The sequence below is a fragment of the Schistocerca piceifrons genome, chromosome 1 (genome assembly GCF_021461385.2).
Source record: "Schistocerca piceifrons isolate TAMUIC-IGC-003096 chromosome 1, iqSchPice1.1, whole genome shotgun sequence".
In the NCBI taxonomy this organism is placed as follows: domain Eukaryota; kingdom Metazoa; phylum Arthropoda; class Insecta; order Orthoptera; family Acrididae; genus Schistocerca; species Schistocerca piceifrons.
Window position 1 is genome coordinate 214,893,907 of NC_060138.1, and position 17,442 is coordinate 214,911,348.

At 38.6% G+C, this 17,442-nt stretch overlaps 1 protein-coding gene across 1 annotated transcript in view; it reads left to right on the forward strand.

Moving 5' to 3' along the window:
• The window catches only part of LOC124787441 (putative carbonic anhydrase 3), a 508,783-nt gene extending 491,905 nt beyond the window's left edge, over positions 1-16,878 (forward strand). Inside the window, exon 7 of the mRNA XM_047254340.1 lies at positions 15,931-16,878. Coding sequence (XP_047110296.1) covers positions 15,931-16,110 — 180 coding nt within the window. The 3' untranslated portion in view covers positions 16,111-16,878. The remainder of the gene's footprint in view (positions 1-15,930) is intronic.
• The last annotated feature ends 564 nt before the right edge of the window (positions 16,879-17,442 follow it).

Below are 17,442 nucleotides of genomic sequence, written 5' to 3' on the forward strand. Positions count from 1 at the left end.
GGTTGGTGTCCTTGATGAAGGATGGGAGACTGCATGTAATGGGTTGAAGGTGTTGATCTACGTAGGCAGAGATACGTTCAGTGGGGGCTTGGTAACCAGCTACAATGGGGCGGCCGGGATGATTGGGTTTGTGGATTTTAGGAAGAAGGTAGAAGGTAGGGGTGCGGGGTGTCGGTGGGGTCAGGAGGTTGATGGAGTCAGGTGAAAGGTTTTGCAGGGGGCCTAAGGTTCTGAGGATTCCTTGAAGCTCCGCCTGGACATCGGGAATGGGGTTACCTTGGCAAACTTTGTATGTGGTGTTGTCTGAAAGCTGACGCAGTCCCTCAGCCACATACTCTCGACGATCAAGTACCACGGTCGTGGAACCCTTGTCCGCCGGAAGAATGACGATGGATCGGTCAGCCTTCAGATCACGGATAGCCTGGGCTTCAGCAGTGGTGATGTTGGGTGTAGGATTAAGGTTTTTTAAGAAGGATTGAGATGCAAGGCTGGAAGTCAGAAATTCCTGGAAGGTTTGGAGAGGGTGATTTTGAGGAACAGGAGGTGGGTCCCGCTGTGACGGAGGACGGAACTGTTCCAGGCAGGGCTCAATTTGGATGGTGTCTTGAGGAGTCGGATCATTAGGAGTAGGATTAGGATCATTTTTCTTTGTGGCAAAGTGATACTTCCAGCAGAGAGTACGAGTGTAGGACAGTAAATCTTTGACGAGGGCTGTTTGGTTGAATCTGGGAGTGGGGCTGAAGGTGAGGCCTTTGGATAGGACAGAGGTTTCGGATTGGGAGAGAGGTTTGGAGGAAAGGTTAACTACTGAATTAGGGTGTTGTGGTTCCAGATTGTGTTGATCGGAATTTTGAGGTTTTGGAGGGAGTGGAGCTGGAAGTGGGAGATTGAGTAGATGGGAGAGACTGGGTTTGTGTGCAATGAGAGGAGGTTGAGGTTTGCTGGAAAGGTTGTGAAGGGTGAGTGAGTTGCCTTTCCGGAGGTGGGAAACCAGGAGATTGGATAGTTTTTTGAGGTGGAGGGTGGCATGCTGTTCTAATTTACGGTTGGCCTGTAGGAGGATGCTCTGAACAGCCGGTGTGGATGTGGGAGAGGAAAGATTAAGGACTTTTATTAAGGATAGGAGTTGACGGGTGTGTTCATTGGCTGAGTTGATGTGTAGGTGAAGGATTAGGTGGGTGAGGGCAATGGATTGTTCAGTTTGGAACTGGTATAGGGACTGATGGAAGGAAGGGTTGCAGCCAGAGATGGGAACTTTGAGTGTGAGGCCTTTGGGGGTAATGCCAAATGTCAGACAAGCCTGAGAAAATAAAATATGCGAGCGTAATCTGGCTAGGGCGAAGGCATGTTTGCGGAGGGAATGTAAATAAAACTTAATGGGGTCATTGTGGGGGTGTTGTGAGGGTGACATGGTATTAGAAGGTGGAAAGTGTAACATGAGGTGAAATGAAAATGAAAATAAAAATAAATAAAATAAAAATAAAAATAAAAATAAAAAATAATAAAATTGGATAGACAAAAAAACCTACTCATGAAGCAGCGGCAGGAGAAAAGACACATAAAGGTTAAAGAAATGTGCAAGTTTTCAGAGCAAGTGTCTCCTTTTTCTGGCAGAAGGGTTGGGGGGAGAGAAAGAGGGATGATTGTAAAGGACAGATGAGGATTGGGAATGGGGAGAGTTTGGAAAAGTTGTCCAGAATTCCAGGTCATGGGATGCTGCCCCTCACCTGGGGTTCTGGGTGACAAGGTGCTGTCGATGATACATGACGGAATTGTTCAAGTGACACAGTAGACCCTAATGTAGGAGACAATTTCACCTCATCAGAAGTAGGAGTTAAATCATTTGTTTAACCATTTTGTGAATACATTCTCTCACCAACTGTAGCCAGTTTCTCCTTCCTGGCATGCTGAAATAAAGCAAAAGATGTAATCAAATCAAATTAGAATTTTTGTGAATAAAGACACTATTTATACAAACTGAAAATCACACATATAAAGTAATATGCATATTTACTCTGAAATAAATGACTGCTAACATACCTTATTATGATACAGCAGATTTTAAGGAATTTACATACAGCTTTACTTGGTATGTGTCTGGATTAGAATCCTTGACACTTGTTTGGTCCATTCCATTTCAAGAATACAATGCAGTCAGTAAAAAAGAATGCTTTTCACAAACAGCTAGCATAAAAGAAATTTGACTGGCAAAAAATATTGCTTTTTTAAATTACTGTGTTATGAAAATTTTGTCACTGGAAAATGTACAGAAATCTCCAATATTAAAACCTGAAGCCAGCTGCTGGCCACAAATGTCAACTGTAATAGTAGGTACACCATAAATAATAACGAGGAGAAAGAATACTCTGAGTAACACCTTCTGTGCCACTAATGCACATGTCCTGATTCATGGAAGGTTACAACTGGAGCCTATTACCACGTGCAGATAATGCATCTGCTAATTCTCTTAGTTCCACGCACACTCATAATGGACCACACCTCTCTGGTCCCACCAAACACAGGGCATTGTATTCTGTCAAAGCAATTCAGTCTTGCAGTTAATGTGGATGGCGTGCCTGGGTCTATCCATGATTTTTTCTGCTTGGAATTCTCAATATAAATCAACTTTTGTTCCCCTGTAACTATACAATGCTAAAATGACTTCCTTTTGTTATGAGCAAGCAAAATGTCATGTGTTTTTGCACTTTTCCATTTGCCTATCATTTGATTCATGTGGTACCTATCTACCAGTCTTCTGAATCTGCAGATATTCATATCAGCAGATATTCATATCAGCGCACACTCCGCTGCAGAGTGAAAATCTCATTCTGGAAACTTCTGAATCTTCCCAGTCTCTCATAGCTGATTGCAAACAGCTTGTTGGCTTGTGCCCAATAGCTCAGTGAGTTGCTTTTATGTCTGCAAATCATCTTGGTTCACCAATGATTCCAATTCCTCATATTCATATTTTTCTGGTGGTTTTCCACGTTTCTTGTCTACAACATTGAAGTCACAATTTTTGAAATGCCGAATCCATAATTCACACATATCTTGTGATGAAGCATGTTCACCATAAGTATTATTCAGCAACAGTTTTCCTCAAATGAAAACAAAAAATTAATGCTGTCCACAAATGCTCTTTGTTCGGTATAAATTTTGACACATCGAACACATCACAACACAACACAACCTTTGCACACACTTTTACAATTTATCAATCATGTGTGTCAGACATTTGTTGATGACACAACAAAATGATGCAGTATCAAATCTGTATGGCCCAAAATATATTGGTGTGACATCTGTTGTCTGAAATCCGCATTTCATACTTGTACACATGCTATACTGGTACTGAAGCACCTGAGACAAAAACTTTGCCATATCTGGTACCTACAGCACTTCCTAGGATCCTCTGACAGCACAGCGCCTTCCAATTGTTCAACCTGGCCAGTCCACATTCACTGAATGTTAATAGTGGGCAGCTCCTGTGTCAAAAACTCTGAGCAGAAGACGAAAGTGGGCACTGTTCATGCAGCTGTCCCCTTACGCATTAAAAACAAGTTGGCTGAAAGTCCATTTGTTGGGCCTGGAGGTGATCTTCCTGAAATGTCTGGACAAGTGCAGAAGCTGGGTTTGCTGGTCCTTCAGAGCTCCAGTGTTAGGCAGGTGATGAAGTGACTTAGGGAAATAGCAAGCAGGTCAGGAAGAAAGGCCAGTGTCTACTAATTTGCTTGCCATCAGGTCTCATCCAAGATGTGGAGGAGGCTCTGACAGCAGCAGTTGAGTGCACTGGATGCACAAACATGCAAATTATAGGTCGTGTTGACATGAATAATGCCTGCCACCTGGGTTCAGAGGCCGTCCTCAGTTTGTAGAAGTAACTGGCTTCCTTGATAATGACAGTTAGCTGCATGTGTGGGGTGGAAGCCAAGCTAGTGTTTTGCAGCATTGTTCCCAGAACTTATTGTGGTCCTCTGGCTAGGAATCATGATGAAAGAATTAAACTAGAGGTTTAGATGATCCCATGATGATGATGGGTGTGGTTTTACTACCCTCTGCTAAACTGTGGACAATTGTACAGTCCTTCTTAACAGGTCAGGTGTGAATTATACACAGGAAGTGGCTACTAGGGTAATGGGATATGTGTAACATGCACATGCACTCCACAAGTTCAATAAGTTACATTCTGATTTCAGTTATCAGGCTATTATGGCATCATTTCTGCTTAGGGAATGAGACACTGAACAGATTTCAGATTACCGTGGAGGTCAACATGAAACCTTTATCTCTAAAACTGAAAATCTTGAGTATAGATGAACAAAGTTCATGAATATTTTACAATATATCTTAGACAGGTATGTTCCAAGTCAATCAATATGTATTGCTGCCTCTTACAGATATCTCACAAAAAGACCATGAAGACAGAACTATAGGGTGGCTTGTGAAGTGCAGATGTAGATTCAGTCTTACGTTGTAGCTAACTTGAAATGTCTGAAAGAAGCTGCATAAATATTCAGTCAGACCTTGACAAGAGTTCAAAGTGATGCAAAAATTGGCAACTAACTTTAAATATTCAGATATATAAAACTGTCAACTTCACAAAACAAAAAATGTACTATCCTATGACTACACTATCAATGAGTCACACTTAGAATCGGTCAACTCATACAGATATATGGGAAAAAATACTTTGTGAGGATGTTAAATTGAATGATCATTTAGGTTTAGTTGTTGGTAAAGCAACTTGCAGACTTTGGTTTATTGGAAGAACACTGGGAAAATGCAATCAGTCTACAAAGGAGATTGCTTACAAATCACTCGCACAATCCATCCTAGAATATTCCTCAAGTGTGTGGGACCTGTACCAGATAGGATTAATAGATGATTTTGAACATATATGAAGAAGTGTAGCACGAATGATGACAGGTTTGTCTGACCCACGTGAGACTGTCACCGATATGCTGAAGAAACTAAACTGTCATACTCTTGAAGATCTATCTTGAAAAAGCCTACTTACAAAAGTTGCAAGAACCAGCTTTAAATGATGCCTCTAGGAACATTCTGCAAACCCCCTATGTATTGCTCCCATAAGGATCATGAGGACAAAATTAGATTAACTACAACACAAATGGAGGCATCCAAACAATCATTCTTCCCATGCTCCACACGTAAATAAAAATGGAAAAATCCTAATAACTGGTACAATGGGACATACACCGTGACAAATATTTCACAGCGGTTTGCAGAGTATAGATGTAGATGTAGTTTGCTTAGTTTATGTACCCAATATTTCAATAATTTGAAGTCTTTTTTTTTTTTTTTTTTTTTTTTTTTTTTTTTTTTTTTTTTTTTTTTTTTTTTTTTTTTTTTTTGAGCTCGATGCAGCATCACAGGAAGTGGGAAATAATTACCAGTTCAGGTATAGTTTTGACTCAAACTTTCATTGTATGTAAGGCTATTTTTGGTCACTGAAAATTATTGAAATAATGGCCCACATACAGGAATATATAGAAGAAAGGGCTTAGCAGAGAAAATGCTTAAAATTTGTGATATCCTGGCCAGAATGCTGCGATTTGCTCTTCATTTTGTTATTTCATTAGTACTGAGCTATATTTTTATTTTATCTTTTTAACCTCTGAAGAAAAAGAGTTGTGTAAAACCTGGTATATGTTATGTGGCAAAAAGTCTCCAGCAATGATTAACTTCTGTGTGATGCCAGGCTATGCACCTGATGGTTATCCGGGATGTACAAAAATATTGAAACACCAAAAACACAACACTTTAGCAGACCTAATATGGTTTAGGAAAACTGTTTGCATTTAAAAAGCTTCCAGTCATCTTAAATGGATAAATACTGGTTCTGTATGGTTTTCAAATGAATATTATACCATTCTTCCTGCAATATGATGGCAAGTTCAGGTAATTGTAATGGAGGCTGATAGCATTCAAGCACCCTTCTCTCCAAAGCAGACCACAAAGACTAGTGACTGATGTGGTCAGGGGAGATGCAGCAATTCATCATTGTGCTTACAAAACCAGCCCTTGATGATGCGAGCAGTGTGAACAGTGGCCTTGTCATCTCGGAACTTAGCATCACCATTGGGGAAAAAATATTGTGCCAATGGATTGACCCAATCAACCAAAATGTTCACATAATCCTTGGCAGTAACATGACCTTGCAGAGTAAGCAGGGGCACAATGGAACGCCATGATACAGCAGCCCCAATCGTAAACATACCCGCACCATGTTTCACCCTTGGGATGCAAACTCAGCCAGCTGTTGGAACAGATTGCAACAAGACTTCTCCAAGCAAATGACTTTCTTCCATTGCTCCAAAGTCCACATTTTATTGCTTCAGCATACTGTTCTCTTGTTACAGGCATTTACATCACTGCCAAGTGGTTTTGGAATTCCAGGTCACCCCACAATTCCCATGTTATGGACCTCCCTTTGTGTTGTTTTGGTACGCAAAGGGTTCACAGGTGCAATGTTTTCATCAATGTCCTCATTAATGCCCCTCTGTCATGATAACTCAACAAACACTTTCGTATTCATTGTGACTTTGCGGATAATTATTTCTTGCTTTCACTGTATGCAGCATAAATCTGTGATATGGTGCCTCTTGAAGCACCACATACTTCAGCTACCTTGATTATGAGGGCACTCTTCATACAAGCATCAACAATATGTCCATGTTCAAATTCATTTAGCTCCAACATAATGCACTCACAACTACATTGACACCATGACTGACATTTGAAACGTATTGATGGCACTGCACAGATGCCATTCGTGGTCAAATATGATGACACCATATGCTGGGTTGGCTAGCATCTGCATTTATGTTCAAGCATGAATTTCTTACAGTGTTTTCATATTATTGTGCAACCCCTCTAAGTGTCAAGATTAAGAACATGTCTTCTGCCACAATTATTCAATAGAAACAACTGAATGAGTTCAGATGAGTTATGATTGTTGAGACTCACAAGTTTGAGCATTCTGTAGGAGTGATTTTTTAGGTGTGAACTACAGTGAAGTGCAAAAATATCAGAGAAGCACAGGTACCAAATACTTCTCTGGCAGGCTTAAGAAATTAACTAAATCTATTAGGCATACTACGCAAACTAATCTTCAGAAATCCTGGACAATTGTTGCAGAGGACTTCTGCTGTGGCTCAGGTAGAAAGATCAGTGACAAAGAGATCCATGGAAATGTGATAAGACAGTTCTCAGTAACATGATTTTTCTCTTAAGCCATAGATATGAGTATTAGAAAGATTTTATATCCTGTAATCTGATCAAAGGAACAAACATTGTCATGCCTATAATTCTCTCTCCCACTTAAAAATAAATAAATAAATAAAATGAAAAACTACTAAATATTAAGATTCCTCTATAGAGTAGAAGCGGTTGTCAAGTGGATATAATTTAAGTTTGTGGAGTTTGTTTTATCATCCATTAAATTCTTTACATCACTGTGTAGGTGGTCATTGGTTTTCAAGGGTGAATACCTCACTTCTCTCTGTGGCATCCTAAAACTGAGTGATGGATGGTGTAATAATTTCTCTTTCTAGTATTGTAGTTATGAATGTTGTTTTCGGACTGTGAGTGATAGTTGTTCACAACAAACTTAATTAGGGAGTGAATTGACTGTGATGCTGTTGTCAGTATGCTCAACTCTTTAAAAGTACTATCTACCAGAAGTTCCATGGTGGGCACCACATATTAACCTCATTCTGTGCTCCTGCACAACAAACACACTGTGATATTATCTATAACACAAAAGTTGCAGAGACATTTGTGACAATCTGTAGTAGTGACTTCCAGCTTAGGTTATTTTATTTGTTTCCTCTACTGCATTACTCTCATGTATTATTTCTAATGATGTGCTGACCTCATACAGTACTGAATTGCCTCTGCCGTCTTTTCTCAGAAACAGACCATTTTCAGAGAACCTGCTAATTTTCAAGCAATTATTTAGATTTTCAAGTATCATTATGCTTGATAATAATGCTTGCATGAGCAGCAAAGAAAATTATTTCTGCTTGAATATACAATGCATGATTCTTTAAGTATCTGACAAGAACAAGATTGGACCTGATATCGATCCCTGTGGCACACCTGTAGTGATTATTTCCCATTCTGAAAATGCTGTTTCATTGTATTAACTCCTTAAGTTTCTTGATGCAACACTCTGCACCCTGAAAAGCAATTAACAGCAAGATCTGTGAGACACTAATACACATTGCTTAGGGAGGTGCAGTGTAATTATTGGTTTGTGGATCAGTGGAGAGACATTCACCAGAGAGCAGATGGTATGGCACTCAAGTGGCTATGTGTATCCCTTAAACTCTGTCCATAAAGGACCCTGACATCATCATACAAAGAAAATCAGATGTATTTCTGTAATATAATGCTCAAAACTCCAACCTGAATTGCATCTAACACCTTTGAGAAGAACTGCTAGTAGCATTTGGAAGGGTACTAGGTACCCAAGGAATGAGAAAAGTCTGTTATTACTTCATTCTATAAGATTGAGCAGGATGGTAGAAATTACTGGAGCCTAAATGTGATGCTATCACTAGCACGACTAAATGGGAAAATTTTAAAAGAAAGAATGCAGATGGAGGCTATAATATCTGAAGAAGAGAATGGTTTAAGACCAGGACACTCATGTATTGATGGAATATTCACTTTACATAATCTGATAGAGAAGAGAATTGCCAGAGACCAATTTAGTCTCTGTGAATGTGTAAAAGGCCTGCGATACAATACTGCAAAACAATCTGTGGACAAGTGTGAAGAATAGTGGTGTGTCAAATCCTTACCTCAAAGCAGTTAAACAGGTATATGTCAACTGTGTGAGTGCTGTCAGTGTAGGAAATTCAGTGTCATCAGAGTTTCATGTTACAAAAGGGCAATACCAAGGATGCTATTTAAAATTTATGTGGAGGAAGCAGTTAAAAAGCTTAGAAGAGAAAATGTGTACACTTTTTTCTTTGCTAATGAATGAGTCATCATTGGAAGAGACTAGAATGACACTGAGTACATGCTCCAGAAGTTGAAAGAAAAATGGGACCACACAGTTAGCTTGACAATAACCGAATATATGAAGACTGGAACCAGTGAGCCCAGGGGATGTAAGTCATTTAAGGATTTGGGAATTACAATATCATCAAATGGAAAAAGTGAAGGTTGTCATGCTCAAATTGTTCCAGAACTGAGAACTAGGCAAAGCCTGAATGGAAAGCTCTAAAATATGTAGTGAGGCATGGAATGTATATCAGGAAGATAGATTAGAAACCATAGGAGGACAAGTATTCATTGCAGTTGACAAAAATATTGTGTGTATTGAGGTTGAAACTGAGTCTTGATTGTGAAGTTACCTGGACATGTGCAAGAGGTCTAAATGAACTCAAGTTAATTACTGTATGTTTTTACCATCCCAGTTCTGCTATCACAGTTTTCAAATCACTCAAAGGAAGTCCAAGGTCAGTAGCATGGAAATACCTGTATCATGCAATAATAACTGGAGGAAAAGTTGACCTACTGAGTATAGACTAGGATGTCTGTGGATTCACTGCAGGTGCTATGGATGCCAATCTTGTGAAAAACTGCCGAATACAGTTTTCTGAAAACTGTCTTGGGCAACTTTTTCAGCAGCCCATATACAATGGAAATATTTAAGCCCTGTAGCTACAAACAGGTCCAAACTTATCAACAGTGTTGCTACAGAAATTCATGCATCTGTGAAAAGATTAATGCTTAAACAATACAGCAATTGCCTTCTTACCATAGCAAAAGATCTTGCTGAGAACCCTAGAAAATTCTGCTCCTCCATAAAATCACTAAGAGGGCCAATGGCTCCTATTCAGTCAGTTGTTGACTGGTCTGGTGTGACAATAGAAGACAGCAAAGGACAGGTGAAGTTGTAAATTTCACATTTAAGAAATGATTCATGCAGGAGGACTGTACAAATATACTGTTGTCTGGTCATAACACAGAGGTATGGAGGACATAGAAATAGGCATTCCAGGCATAGAGAAGCAACTGAGAGAGTTGAAAACAAATAAGTTGCCAGGTCCAGATGGAATCCAAATTCGGTTTTTCAGAGAGTCCTCTACTGCATCAGCCCATTACTTAGCTGGTATTTACCATGAATCACTCACCCAGCACAGAGTCCCAAGTGACCGGAAAAAATTGCATATGACTCCTGCACATAAGAAGGGTAAAAGAACAGAACTGCAAAATTACAAACCAATATCCTTAACACAGCTTTGCCACAGAATTCTTCAGTATATTCACGGTTCGAATATAATAAATTTTCTTGAAACGGAAATGTTCTGTCCACAAATCAGCATGTATTTAGAAAGCATCACTTGAGTGAAACTCATCTCGCCTTTTTGTCAGAAGATATCCTGCAAACCATTGATGAACAGCAACAGACCTCTTATTCCTAGGTTTCTGGAAAGTGTTTGACATAGTGCCTCACTGAAGACTGTTAACCCTTTAACTGCTCTGGATGCGTTAACGCGCTCGCCTTTGCACCTGAAAGTGTCTACATGTAGACACGTTCATAGTACCAGGTAGAAGGACTGGTGGCATGCATAAACACGTTCAGAGCACACAGGGACAGGTACAAAGGCACGCGCGTTAACACTTCCAGTGCAGTAAAAGGGTTAATGAAGGTACAAGCATACAGAATAGGTTCCCTGATATGTGAGTGACTCAAAGACTTCTTTAGCTGTAGAACCTAGTACTGTGTCATTGACAGTAAGTGTTCATCAGACACAAAGGTATCATCGAGAGTGCCACAAGGAAGTGTGATAGGCCCATAGTTTTCCTCCGTATATATAAATAATCTGATGGACAGGTGGCTGTTTGCTGATGGTGCTGTGGTGTACAGGAAGGTGTCGACATTGAGTGACTGTAGAAAGATACAAGGTAACTTAAGACAAAATTTCTAGTTGGTGTGATGAATGACAGCTACATCTAAATGTAGCAAAAGTAAGTTAATGCAGGTGAGTAGGGGAAACAACCCCATAATGTTCGACTGCAGCACTACCAGTGCACTGCTTGATACTGTCACATCAATCAAATAAATAGGCATAACACTGCAAAGCAGTATGAAACCAAAGGAGCACAAAGGACAGTAGTAGGGAAGGCAAATTGTTGACTTCAGTTTATTGGGAGAATTTTAGGAAAATTCATTTCACATGTAAAGGACACTGCGTACTGCACACTCATGCAACCAATTGTTGGGTACTGCTCACCTGTTTGGGATCGCCATCAGGCCAGATTAAGTAAAGCAATTCAGAGCTAGGTTGCTAGACTTTTTACCTGTAGGTTCGATCAACACATGAGTTTTATGGACATGCTTTATGAACTCAGATGAGGGTACCTGGAGGGAAAACAATGTTATTTTTGGAAAATACTGTTGGACAAAATTTAGATAAACAGAATTTGAAGCCAACTGCAAATCAGTTCTACTGCCGCCAATGTACATTTTGCATAATGACCACAAGGATAAGATAAGAAGAGGCATATGGACAGTCATTTTTCCATTGCTCTGATTGTGACTGGAACAGGAAAGGAAATGTCTAGTAGTGGTACAAGGTACCCTTCACAGTGTACCATCCAGTGTCTTGTGGAGCATGAATGTCAATGTAAATAAAGAAGTGAAGATGACATAAATAATACAGTAGGGCAGGGCAAGAGGGCCTTTCGACAACCGAAGCGCAGTTCAAGCAAGTGATATTGTTCAGTTGTTGAAAACATCGCTACACACGGAGCAGAAACATAAGCAATAAAAAGTGCCAAATGGACTTGTTGAGGTCTCCAAGCTGTACTGTGTACAAAATACTAACATAAGAGAGACTATAGGTATCAACAAATCAATAGTAGACAACATAAAGGTTAAGCATCAAAAATTATATGAATGTCAAGAAAGGATGGACAAGAAAGTGTGAGAGTGGACCCCAGTGAAAGAAGGAAGTGTGGGAGACCTACAAGTAGCTGAGGTTGAGTTGTTCAGGATGGGATGGATGACAGAGGACTATAAGAAGGAGACTGGTATGATCAGAGGAAATGGAATACAGGAAGCAAGAAGTAGTGTGAGCTGTAGAATACTCACAAGATGGTGATGGTGGTGGTGATGACGGTGATGATGATGGTGACAAGCTGTCAATTTCATGCCAGGTCAATCAACCACAAATTAAGCACAGTTATTCATGAAGAAGAAAATTCAACTCAGAAAATTGTTAAATTCAAAAACACAAAAGTTAACTAGTAATTAACATCAGGAATGGTGATTTCCAGCACTGAATATTGAAACACATAAAAATAGATAGCAGTATTTCTTGCTTTCAGGACACCAGTATCGTCTTTAAGGAGGGTAGGGGGGTGTGGGGGTAAGCAAGGAATTGTTTGGGAAAGGTTAGACACCAAGGGCCAGATCATTCAAAATCCAGGCTAAGAGGGACATAAAAGGAAGGGATGCAAAGGTGAAGAAAGGATTCAGAAAGAGAGAGAGAGAGGGGGGGGGGGGTGTTCAAAGATAATGCATTGGTTAACAGAGATCCAGAAAGCAATAGATACAGGCACCCAAGTAGATGCCGTGTTCCTTGACTTGTGGAACGCATTTAGTACAGTTCCACACTGCCGCCTAATGAACAAAATACAAGTTCATGGAATATCAGACAATTGTGTGACTGAATCAAAGAATTTCTAACAAACAGAACACAACATGTCATTCTGAAAGGAGAGAAGTCATCAAATGTAAAAGTAACTTCAGGTCTGCCCAAGAGGAGTGTTGTAGGACCATTACTTTTTACAATATGTATAAATGATATAGTATAACATCAGAAATTCCATGTGGCATTTGCAGATGATACTGTTGTATGCAGAGAAGTCACAACACTAGAAAATTGTAGCTAAATACAGCAAAACATGCAGAGGACTGACACTTGGTCTAGGGAGTGGCAACATAAACAAATGTAACACACTGCAAATACACAGACAGAAAGACATTTATTGTATAATTATTCAGCAGAACAACAATATTTAGACATACACATATAGAATGATTTGAAATGGAACAGGAATGACATCATAAAATTAACTGCAAGTAAGGCAGATGCCACACTGAGATTCATTTGAAGAAACCCCAGGAAATGTAGTCCATCAACAAGACATTCATTCTACCAATACTTGAATATTGTTCATCAGTATGGGATCCATATCAGGTAGGCCAGATAGAGGAAATAGAGAAGATCATAAGAGCAGCAGTATATTTCATTACAGGTTCATTTCATAAGTGCAAAAGTGGCATGGAGATGTTCAGTCAACCCCAGTGGCAGACACTGCAAGAGAGGCATTCAGCATTATGGTATTGTCTATGGTTAAAAGTTCTGAGAGCATATGTTCCGAGAAGAGTCAACCAGGATATTCCTTCCTCCTACGTATATCTCATGAAAAGACCATCAAGATAGTGAGATTAAAGCCCACATGGAGGCTCACCGACAATCATTTTGCCTGTGAACCATATGTGACTGGAACAAGAAAATCGGGAATTGACACTGATACACAAAGTATCCTCCGCCACAGACCATAGGTGTCTTGCAGAATATAGATGTAAATGTGACAGTTCAGAGAATGACAAGTGTCCATCCAGTCGTAACTAACTGCTCTTCTCTGCCTGAAGAAACAGTCTGCTGTTCTGAAATCTAGCAGTTCTGGAGTCCATTTTTGTGTTTTATCAGCAGCACTGTGAGCTATACCTCCAGAAGGTATTTACTGGCTAGCATTTCTATCTCTGTGGGTATAGCACCAATTATTTATCATTTCAATGGAAGACTGGAAACAAATTTTGCCTTTAGTTATTCAGAATTTTGCAGGAGTTTTACCAAAACAATTCAGTGCTGCAGTAGTAGCAAAAGTAAATTTTACATACTATTAGTTATATGATGGGCATCTTTATAATGAACAATATAGGCTAAGTTTTGAGTATTTTATTTGCATAATGTCTGTAAAATATTTTCATAAGCAAACAGACAAAATGGTTTAATGAAAAGCTAACAGTAAATTCTCAGAAACACATCAGACATAGAATAAATATGACACTTTTGAAATTGGATACTGCTTTGTCCAACAACAGAGAGATCTAAGTAAAGAGGGAGAAATATGTTATCCAAGGTTCAAGATCCACAACAGGGATCACTAAACTGTTTTCCATTTTAATAAGTTTAACGAGGATCACAGTAGTTGTCCAAATATTAAGACAGTATTATAATTCACATTAAAACCATATTTTTCACAAAACATCTGAGATATCTGCTGTAAGTAACATTGCCAGCTTTTCAGTCACTTGAACTGACTGAATAAGTGCAAATAAGCAATTTCATTCATATATGAAAAACAGAATGCAATGGGTGGAGGTCTCTCAGACAAAATTCAATTATACAATGTATCACCTTCATAACATAGAATATTAGAGGCCCTCAAGAAAGCATGCTGGGCCTAATACTATTCATCAGTTATTTTCACCACAGTGAAACGACAAAGCTGAAGAAACCCTAATGCATATATGTGGATTGACAGAAAAGAACAAATTAACCCAACATGAGGAAAAAAACAGCAGTGTTACTTTCTACATGAGCAGAATCCAACAGAAACTCTATAAAGGTGAAAGATGAGCTCACAGAATATGTACCAAAAACATAATTTCTAGCAACGCATGTTGTCTCACAGTTAAAGTGGACTGATCGTATTACAGTCCTCAGAAAGTGAATAAGCACTAGAACAACACATTTTGCATATGTCCATTCTGAAATTAACTATGGCATATTATGACATAACCTGCTGGGGGAACAAAGGAGTAGATTGTAAAACAAACTTTAAGCTACAAAAATGGCTGTATGAATTATAACAAGAAGTAGCAAGAGAATTCACTGCACTGAGTTGTTTAAATCTTTGAGAACTTTGACTCTTCCATATAAATACATTTTACAAACAGTGACCTAAAGAAAGACACTAACCAGTATTCAATAAACAGGTCTATGCAAGAATATAAAAACAGATCCAGTCCAAGTTACTTATCAGGAAGAAACCTAAAACAAAAACCCCAAAAGGAATAAAATTACACAACAAACTTCCACAAGTGATCAAAGACCAAAATGAAATACATGCCTTTAGAAATACCCTTAAAAGCATCTGTTAGAAAAATGTTTTATACTGTCACGGATTAGCTAAAATGATATGTAAATATCTATGATTAAGAGGCTTTTTACAGCATATTCTGTAGAATATTTAAATGCTCTAGAAGGATGTGACATAGCAAAGCAAATAATGTATGTATCTATTTATGTGTCAGAACTTGTGTACATTTATGTATGTATATGTCTTTGTTGTGTACATTTAAGTGCTGACATCATCCGTACAATTTTTATTGTCTACTGATGGATAAATAAATACCAGTTGCTGGCCGCAGTGGTCTCGTGGTTCTAGGCGCTCAGTCCGGAACCGCGCGACTGCTACGGTGGCAGGTTCGAATCCTGCCTCGGGCATGGATGTGTGTGATGTCCTTAGGTTAGTTAGGTTTAAGTAGTTCTAAGTTCTAGGGGACTGATGACCACAGATGTTAAGTCCCATAGTGCTCAGAGCCATTTGAACCATTTTTAAATACCAGTTGTGTGAAATGGAGAGGTTACTAATGTAAATGGTAAACTTTTCTATGCCATCAGTGGTAACACAATACTACTGCCAGTTTACATATTTTTGTATGAAAAATGCTCTCAGGCCTTCATTTTGAAGTGCTTGGTCATTGAAATGAAAAAGTGCATTTATCTACCATGCAGGATGAGAGGAGATGTTTATTTCATGCAGGTATTATACTAACTGTATACATATGCCCATTAATACAATTTGTTTCAGATGGAAGCATTTCACCGAGTGCGAGGAGTTGATCTGAATCCACTGGGAATCAACTATCGCCCTGTTCAGCCTATCAATGGTCGTGAAATACAGCTAAATTCTGCACCAGTCACTTTACACAGCAGTCTACCCCTTTCCATTTTTGCCATAATCCTTACAACTTTTCACAGTCAACTCTGAGTAACAGCTGAAGGTAACAACAGAAGGAAAATTTTGTGATCAAAATAACCAAAATAACCAACAGACATTTTAGATGTTAGACAATGGAAGTAACTAATTTCATTTTCATAATACCCATCTAAAAGCAAAATATAACAAGTGACTGTGCTGTTGTAAACTTCATATGGGACTTATATTGGAAATTTTGGTCGCATCAGACTTCATGAATATTACTCCTAAAGGAATCAGCAGGCCTTCCACAGTTTGAAAGATGTGGCATGAAGTAAGAACAGCCTCACTTGAAACTTTATGTGATGATTAAAACCTTCCCCTTCATTATTCTTTAACTACATGACTAAACAGAAGTGCCTTTGGTGTCCTGTATAAAGTATTTTGCAAAAAAGGGATTTGTTATACTATTATGTAAATAAAAGCTCATATTGAGTATATGTTACATGGTTCCCCATAATTGCAGACTTGCTGAAGCAGGGTTTTGTATACCTCCTGAGATACATACAAATGCTCTTTAGGTTACCATCAATACATAATGATATTAGCTCATTAAGGAAAATATGATGACTTAATCATAACTGTTTATATTACATTACTCTTTTCTGCTAAGGAAATGTGAGTAATCAGTATTTTTGTGAGACTTTTAACCGCTACCTGAACCATATATCTGTGAATATTTCTGTAAGTGAAAATGGTCATTAAAATATAATTTGTTAATGTATGTTATCTTTTGGCAATTTTCTTAGAGATTCTATTATAACTAAATGTCCAACGTTTTTTTTTTTTAACTTGTTGGTCAAGAAAAATCAAAACTTAATTCAATGGTGTACAAAATTAACATGTATTAACAATTTTTCTAATAAAATAAAAATGAGCAAAGGAATGGTGCATATATTTTTGAAATTCATATCTGTACTGCATATAATTTTCTTACGAAAAGGACAGTGCTTGTGAACTGGTGTACCTATGACAAACCAGTAGTGTTTCCTGAATATGTTGGCCACAAAGTATGGCAGTATGAGGACTGTGACTGATGATAAATACATATAAAATGGTTTTCTGCATCAGTAATTTATTTAATTTATCATTAGGCATTTCAAAGGTTCACACCTCATCTTCAGTTCCGGAATTGTTTTTTGGATTTCCAGCATGCTGGGTTAATATCAGGATAGCAACCTGTGTTAACAAGTTTGATGTATAAAACAGTCTAAGTTGCAAAATTTAGTTCTTTTTATTTAACTAATGACTGGGGTAAGATAGATACCGCCTACAGGAAAATTAAAGAGACCTTTGGAGATAAGAGAACGACTTGTACGAATATCAGGAGCTCAGATGGAAACC